The sequence below is a fragment of the Lactuca sativa genome, chromosome 8 (assembly GCF_002870075.4).
Source record: "Lactuca sativa cultivar Salinas chromosome 8, Lsat_Salinas_v11, whole genome shotgun sequence".
NCBI lineage: Eukaryota > Viridiplantae > Streptophyta > Magnoliopsida > Asterales > Asteraceae > Lactuca > Lactuca sativa.
Genome location: NC_056630.2, coordinates 237,141,719 through 237,150,171, shown reverse-complemented (window position 1 = coordinate 237,150,171; position 8,453 = coordinate 237,141,719). Strand labels below are relative to the sequence as shown.

General features: G+C 31.7%; 1 protein-coding gene across 1 annotated transcript; it reads right to left on the bottom strand.

The window, feature by feature from the left end:
- Positions 1-733: 733 nt before the first annotated feature.
- Positions 734-5,501, bottom strand: LOC111906716 (probable aminotransferase TAT2). Its single transcript, XM_023902488.3, has 7 exons — positions 5,132-5,501; positions 3,045-3,387; positions 2,755-2,973; positions 2,606-2,665; positions 2,119-2,274; positions 1,835-1,928; positions 734-1,558 (listed from the first exon to the last, which is right to left on the bottom strand). The coding sequence occupies exons 1-7, from the start codon at positions 5,392-5,394 to the stop codon at positions 1,407-1,409; spliced, it is 1,287 nt and encodes a 428-aa protein (XP_023758256.1). The 5' UTR covers positions 5,395-5,501; the 3' UTR covers positions 734-1,406.
- Positions 5,502-8,453: the final 2,952 nt, after the last annotated feature.

Here is an 8,453-nt window from a genome sequence, read left to right as displayed (position 1 = left end):
ATTTTGGGGAAGACTCACTAAGCTTGGAGCTTACAGTTGTGGATTTTGTTTCATGTACATCGGATAATCACATAAAGGTGAAGGCTTGATCGTGCACCTCCTCGTTTTTCATGTTGTGATTTATGGGGAAACTCTGATATTGGATTATTTTGAAAACAATTTGTAAACAATGGATGGTTTTAAAATGTTTGAAAAGTTTAAATTTTTTTGAATTTTATGGATGTTACAATATTTTTCCTCTTGGATTCCATCTACTTAAAGTGACTTGTTTTAAGTATACGAAGGTTAAAAGGAAATTTTGTATTGCTATATAATTTGGGGTATAGTCGTATAGGGTTTTAAGCCATCAAAGTAGTCCCATGATTTTTAATTTCGTTGTGAGGTTTCCAAGATAAACATCTTGGTGTCTCGTGTTAGTTGTTTACCTGTTGTTTTGATTCTATCTATGAATCCCCTATTATTTACATACAATTTTGATGAAAATATGTTTTGGTTTCAGATATGAATCCCTTATTGTGATTGATATTCATTAATGAATGTCCTATTTGTTTTCATACTCATTGGTTCTTTTTGGTAGAGAAAGTTTAGCCAAATGAAGATCAATGTTCTAAAAATTGCTAGGCGGTAGTTCAGTCGGTGGATTAGGGTTTAAAGAATAATCGGTCTTAGTGAGAATTAAATGAGGACCATAAATAAAAAGAAATTTATGTTTTCAAGATAAATATGACCAATATCTTAGAAATATAAATAAATAAACGTAAAATGGTCATATTCTAGTGTTTAACATTCATACAATGAGGGATAGATACATAGACAAATGCGAGAGGGAAGTTTATATAATAAAGATAAAGAAACTCGTCATAGGAGGGGATATGAACAAATATATAAAGTCATATAGGTCTCATTAAACATTAGTATATATGGCTCTGGTTAAATTTTACTTTCATTATTGACTTATTTTGAATTTTTTAATATTTTTAACCTTTTGACTTTTTGACCGCCTAAACCGATTTTACCCTTCTAGACCGATTTTGACTTTGAACTTGACATATTACTATCTTACTCTGTGAATGACCGCACACAAATCGTCGAACTGGCCACCTAGCCCAATTTATACAACACTGACGATGATTAATTCCACAATTGTTGTTTACTGTTGGTGGCTATGTTTTTTTCCAACAAAGCGGCTTAAAGTTAAATCCCAAATTCTCAATAATCAACTGTTTTAGATTTTCTTGAAATATACAGCTTCAGTCTATCCATCGATAGGTTTATTTAAGAGTAAATGCATATATATATATATATATATATATATATATATATATATATATATATATATATATATATATATATATAAGAAATATGATATTTGATCCACAAATTTTCTCCACTGGAGACTCTGGAGATTATGAAATATGATCCAACCAGCATTCAACACTTTTTGATTTCTTGGAGTGCCTTCCACAAAAAGATTTAAGCCTCTTGATGGCATCTTCAAGAGATGATGGATCGATAGCAATTGTTACCCGAAGCCAATTCTTGAGTCCTACACTTATCCCTGAAGGCCAAAAGAAAAGTAGCAAAGTTGGGTAGGAACAACTTAAAAGTCGGGGCCTTTAAGGTCAAAAAATAGTTTTCATATTCACCATAGAAAAATTCAGGAAATAATTTCATTGGTGTTCCGAGTAAACATTACATACTAGAAATAGTACATGGTTTTTGAAGTTCGTGATCTAATTAAGGATGCTTTGTGCCTTTGTCCTTTTAGGTACCCATGGAAGATGAACTACTAAAATATCGATCTTTATAGGGAAAAGATTAATGTAAAAATTACCTGGTAGGATTAGAACTGATTCTTCCTTAGCGAGCTTGACACAAAAGTCTAAATCATCCTTGATGTCTTTAAACGCTGATATATCCAATTTCACCTTATAAACATTAAAAAGAAAACAAGTAAGACAAACACAAAGCATTTGTACATAAAGTTTAATGAAACAATTCATATCATAAATAGCAATTTAACATATCTATTATCTTTAAAATTTATAAAATTTGGATCTACCTCCTTGAGCTCAACGAATCTATATTCTTTATAAAAAATTTGCATCATCTCCTTACCATGATAAAAATTGACCCTTCAGGCTTGCTCGGGCAACTTAAGCCAGGGATGTCTATAATTCCCTTATAACAAGAATTTGCAGCTTCTCTAATTATATTAACATTTTTCGAGGATATATGGTCTTCCCTTTTGCCAAGTATATCAGGAAGCGCACCCTACATGTAAAACAAACTTTAAGATCTTATCATGTAAATCATTATGCAAAACTAAATGCGCATTAATCAAGATCTGAACTTTAACTTGATCATTTAAAAAGCTATCGATGATATAAAGGTGTTCCACTCGTAGATACGAGGATTCATGGTATGAAACATAATTCTAATTACTCAACATCCTCGGTGCTAACTATATATATTAGATTTAATTTTTGAACTTTCATTTCTATTTGCTCTCTTTGTCCCAACAACGAGTGTAGAAGGAACCTAATAAAGGTGACTTTTTTGGATGGAGGAAGTATAAAGTACATAGTATATATCAATAAGATACCTGAATAAACGTTGGCACATTGGAGGACATATGGAAATATCCCTTAATACTTTCAATAATCTGAAAATAAAAATTAAAGTTACAGCGATGCATTTATGAGTTTGCATAAAGCATGTATTAATAATGTTTGTGTAAGAAAGAGAGATCACTCCGTGTTGTTTGAGGATGCCATTAGGATCATGGGTAACAAGCCATCCAAGTCGCCAACCAGGAACAATGAATCTTTTTGATAAGGAACCAAGTGTAACAACTGGGACTATTGATCCAAAGTTTCCCATTGAAACAAAAGGGTTTTTCGCGAAAGCAATATGATCATAAACTTCATCAGAAATCACTAATATTCCAAGATTCCTTGCAATCTCGGCAACCTACATAGAGAAAACACATCAACAATGATAATCATCGAAAACAAATTAATAAATCCACATGGGCATTGCACCTTCTTTAGATGTTGGTGTGTGAAAACATTCCCACAAGGGTTTCCAGGGTTAATAATAACCATGGCAACTGTATTTTCATCTGCAAGAGATTCGACTGAATCAAGATCAACTTCCCAGTCTTTCTCAGGAAGAAGGTCAAAGTGACGAACTTCCAAATGGCATGATCGAGCAAGGAATTCGTAATATGGAAAGCCTGGTTTGGGAAATAGAATATTATTCGATTTTGAACCCTTAAGAACTGTTAGAATGTTTTGAGCAGCATGTTTGCATCCCATTGTCAAGAATACATCATCTGGTAATAACTTATTTGTAAGTCCTTCAGAAAGGTACTCTGCTACAGCCCTATAAATTTTTACAGAGTCAAAGTAAGATGAATTTTACTAGTATTAAAGTAAATTGTGTAATATTTTTTAGTAGATTAAAGTAATTTGTGTAATATTTTCATAAAACGTGTTTTTGGCCATTTTCATATAGTGGTAGTATGTATATTAATTATCGAAGACTATTACTTAGCACTTAGCATATTTCACCTTTTGCACATACACATAAAAATTCTTACATTTTAATCCTCACATGCCTTTAAGTTTTATCGTTACTTGACAGTTTTTCAGTTATTTTTGGAGGGAAAACAATGACATTTTTTATTTGGTTTTCATTAACCTTTGCAACTATTCAAAGCCTTTGCCATATAACTCAACAGCAAAATATTGGGGGCAAACCTTAAGGGTGGTGATATTATCATGTCCTCATTTTCTTGTATGCAAATTTCGTTTTCTGTTTTTATACTTCGGTTTTAACATTCTTCACCCAAACTATTCCCATATCTATAGCTATATTATTATTATTACTTGTTTATTAAGACTAAAAAATTAAATTAAACACTTCGCCAAAACTCTCCGGTCTCCACCAACTCTAGGAAGGGGTAGGCATAAAAAAATTCCTACAAATTGGAAGCATGAATCACATCTTATCCAGCTCTCCAATATATATACATATAGACAAAAGAAACACATTAACATATAAGTGCAATTATCTCATCTAACCACTCTTAACGCGTGGTACATGCAACATAATCCTTTCTAGAAACATTATGCATTAAAAAAATATTGACTATAACGCTCACAATCTCACCAATAATATACGAATAATTGATATTCATTAAAAAAAATTACATATATAATAAGGATATAATATAAAAAAGACAATACTTCGAGCATGGTATCATGCAACATATAATCCTTTCTTGATAGCACGTATTCATTAAAAAAGACATCGACTATATCAAGCTGAGGAATCATTTCCGGATTTGGAATTAACAAATCCGACACTAATACACAATTATTACAACAGTAGCATGTGTAGGTTGTCTTTTTTTTTTTTTTAAATGAGTCAGTTATAGATAATTGATGTGGTTGAATGGAGAATTGGAGGATTAATATATAGCAAGATAAATAGTTTCTTTTTCTAGAGGACAAACGTGTGAATGATACTAAAAAGGCCTTTAGCATTACATTTCGCAATATATATTCATCAATTTTAACATGACAAGAATTTTGACAAGAAAAAAAAGATAAATTAGGTAAAAACTTAACCTCTAATACATTAAGCCATGCATTTTGAATTAATCCGTTAAGTCGATAAAAAAAAAAACAATCATAAATATATAACTGTTAGCTAGATTTAATACTTAACCATTAATTTCATTAACTTAACCAAGTCATTGTCATGTGGTACATAACGACTTCAGTGTTACTAATGAATCGTGAAAAGGAGATAGAGCAAATTCTAATTTTGCACTTACTAAATTATGTCACATGAAACCCCATGCAATAAATTTAGTATACTTTTCTTCCTTGGAATAATTACAACTGTAATTTAATTTTCTGAAATTTCAACGACTCATAGTGATCATAACAGTATGTTAATTTGGTCTATCCGTTTGTATTATTCGAGTATATTCCTTGAATAAAACAAGATTTAGAGAACCAATCTACATTTTACATATTATCTAAACTCTCGTACACAAAACTATTAAAAGAGTTGGCATGAAGAACTTGCAAAGTGAAAGAAGAAATGGAGTACGTACCTTCGGGCTGGGAGAAGCCCACCTGTGGGGGAATAACCGTTAAACTTAGCTGAATGAACAGCTTCAGCAATGGCATCTGCGGTCATCTGAATGGTACCGAAGCAAGGGGAGAGAGATGGTTCACCATGGGCCATAGGGATGATAGGTCTGCGGTCAGATTGATTGAGATTTGACATGAGAATAGTCAGAACGCTGCTTGTGGGTGTCTCGGACGTAGTCTTCGGTTCTGAGTTTCTCTGGAATGCCCACTTCTTCATCATCATGGAAGTTATCTCGTTCTTGGTACCTTTCCACTCTTGTACAATTGGGAGGTTAATTGGAAAGGTGCATGATGATGTAATTTATAGCAGAGAAAGGTATCTTTTTCTATTTGTGCTAGTTTAATTTTGAATTTTCAAATATCAGTTATATATATAAGAGGTCATAATGTCATCAGTATGTCGTTATATGTTGTCAAACGAATATGTACCATAGTCACACGTAAGAAAATACTTGTGTTTGACTTATGACCAAATGTAATTACATATTTCGTTTGTAAATTTAGTTTATCGTATGCCTAGTTTCATGAATATCTACGTAACCATAAATTTAATGGAATTGAAGTATAAAATTAGTATATTTATAATTTACAATTAAAACTAGTATTTAATTCTTCCCATGCTTTGCGACCAAGAACTCCTAAGAATGTCATTTCCAAATTTCAAACACTACATATAAAATGGTGATAATTATAACAGTATCAAAATAAACTTTCAATACAAACACCTATATATGAAGGTTGCGGACAAAAATAAAATTTAAAAAATATCTTAGTGAAACATCATAAATGACATTTAATTGAGAAACTATTATAATAATAATAATAATAATAATAATAATAAAGTCAAAAACTATAAAAAAAAATGATGTAAACAAAAATTTTTAAAAAAAAAATGCTTAACTTTAAAATATAGTAAGGGACCAAACAATTTATAAAAAAGGAAAATCTTGAGAAAAGTCCTAATATTTTAGTTTAATTTATGAAAAAGTCTCAAACTAAATTTTATTTATAACAGAATATCGGCTAAAAATTCGAAAAAAATCTTTTTTTGCCGGTTTTGCAGATTAGCCGGTATTCTGTCCTTTTTCGTTAGTTTGGTCAAAACAGTAAGACTTTTTTGAAAAATACCCAATAACAAAAATATTAGGATTTTTCTGAAAATTACCATGAAATTAACAAATCATTTATAATTATAAACAAAGCAAATACATGTGGTGATAATTTCTAGGAATAGAATGATAGACTAAATATTCCTTTATTGTTTTTTGACCACTTCAAATTCTCTATGTTCCTCCTATACATCGTTGTGGGTGTCATTGTGAGATGTATTATATACGTTTCTCTAATTAAATACAGGAGTTGATAATACTTATTAATAATCAAATTAATTAATAAACAGTTAATAAGTGTCTACTTGCAATAAGATATGGTGCTATAAGATCACATGTTATTAGACAATATCATTACACAACGATTCTTGAACATATAGATCTTTCATTATACTCTTTAACATAAGTATCATCTAACCTCCTTACATTACTTGGTAACAAACATCAGATTACTCGAGTGAAAAGTGACATTTGAATGACAATTTAAATATATAATCACCATTCAGTTGTAACCATATAAACTGTCATTCAGGGTTCACTTTTCACATTTGATATATGTGTGTGTTAGTCAGTGGTTGTTACGAGGTGAGGTATGGATGTTGGGTGGTAGATAGGTTAAAAAAAACATAAGAGGAGCATCATTATTAGAGGAACATTCACATAGTACATCTCACCATGACACCCACAACGATGCATAGGGGAAACATACAGAGTTTAAAGTGGTCAGCAAGCACTAAAGGGTTTTTCTTATGTTTAAATATAAATATTTCTTATGTTTATTAATTATTTGTTAATGATAATATTCATTAATTCGAGGGTAATTTTCAAAAAAGTCTAAATACTTTGGTAGTGTGTAATTCTTAAAAAAAATCCCAGTATTTTGACAAAACTAACGAAAAAAGACAATAACATCGGCTAAATCTGTGAAACCGACCAAAAAGGGTTTTTCAAAGTTGTTGCCGGTATTCTGTGTTTTTCTGTAAAAAAAAATTTAGTTTGCGATTTTTTTCATATATTAGACTAAAATGTTATGACTTTTTTTGGAGATTTTCCTATAAAATACCAATAATTTAACTTTTAAATTACGAAGGTTGAAAACTATTAGATCAAAGTTTTGTATGAAAAAAAATATAAAGGTAACAATCCCTTTTGACCATAGTGAAAACATTCATTTCCATAAAGATACTTGTTTGACATTGTGTATTATATGTTGATAATGGTGTATATGCTATGAATTTAGTCATTTTGTAACACTCTAAATTTTCGACCAATATTTTCATTTTGTTTTAAAACACATAAAAACTCATGTCACATTTCTCAAAAACCACAATTGTCTCACATGTCAAACACAAATCCACAAACTAATTGATAGTATCCCAAAATCCTCAAACATATCCTCGAACATGTGTGTATAATCAAGTCGGTGCCTTTTCGCGATCTTGAGAAGTACCTGAAACACATAAAACAGAACACGTTAAGCATGAATCTTAGTGAGTTTCCCAAAATACCACATACACAAATAATAAGCCTTTCATGGCTATAACTCAGCACAGACCCTCCAGTCTCATGCGTCTTGGTGAGGACCCTCTGGTCTCATGGCTCAATTGGGGCCCTCCGGTCTCACAGCTCGGGTTGGACCCTCCAGTCCTATATCTCAATGAAGACCCCCCGGTCTCACAACTCGGTTTGGACCCTCCGGTACTAACTCAGTAAAGCACAGAAACAATATAGCATATATCACAAAGACAAAATGCATAATATCACATAACTCAGTATAATCACATAGGACCCTCCGGTCGATAACTCAAATAAGACCCTCCAGTCACACAGTATTACCGCTCAGGTAAGTATAGTGAGAAGACTCACCTCGAAAGTAAGCAAGTAGATCTAGCACCCCACGAACAGTCTAGACTCCGCCTACATAATATAATTATCTCTAATAAGCAATTTGTAATAACCACTCTGAGATGCTAAGCTAACTCCTCCACTAAATCTCATAAAGGGTGAAAAGACCATTTTATCCCTCCATGGTCTCCAAGGTCCACAATTGACCAAACCCTAAAAGTCAACAAAAGTCAACGCTCAAGTCAGCAGTTTATGTTGACTAAACCCGTCGAGTACATATATGCGACTTGTCGAGTTCCTTCACTTCCTCTGAAGTATCGGGAAAAAT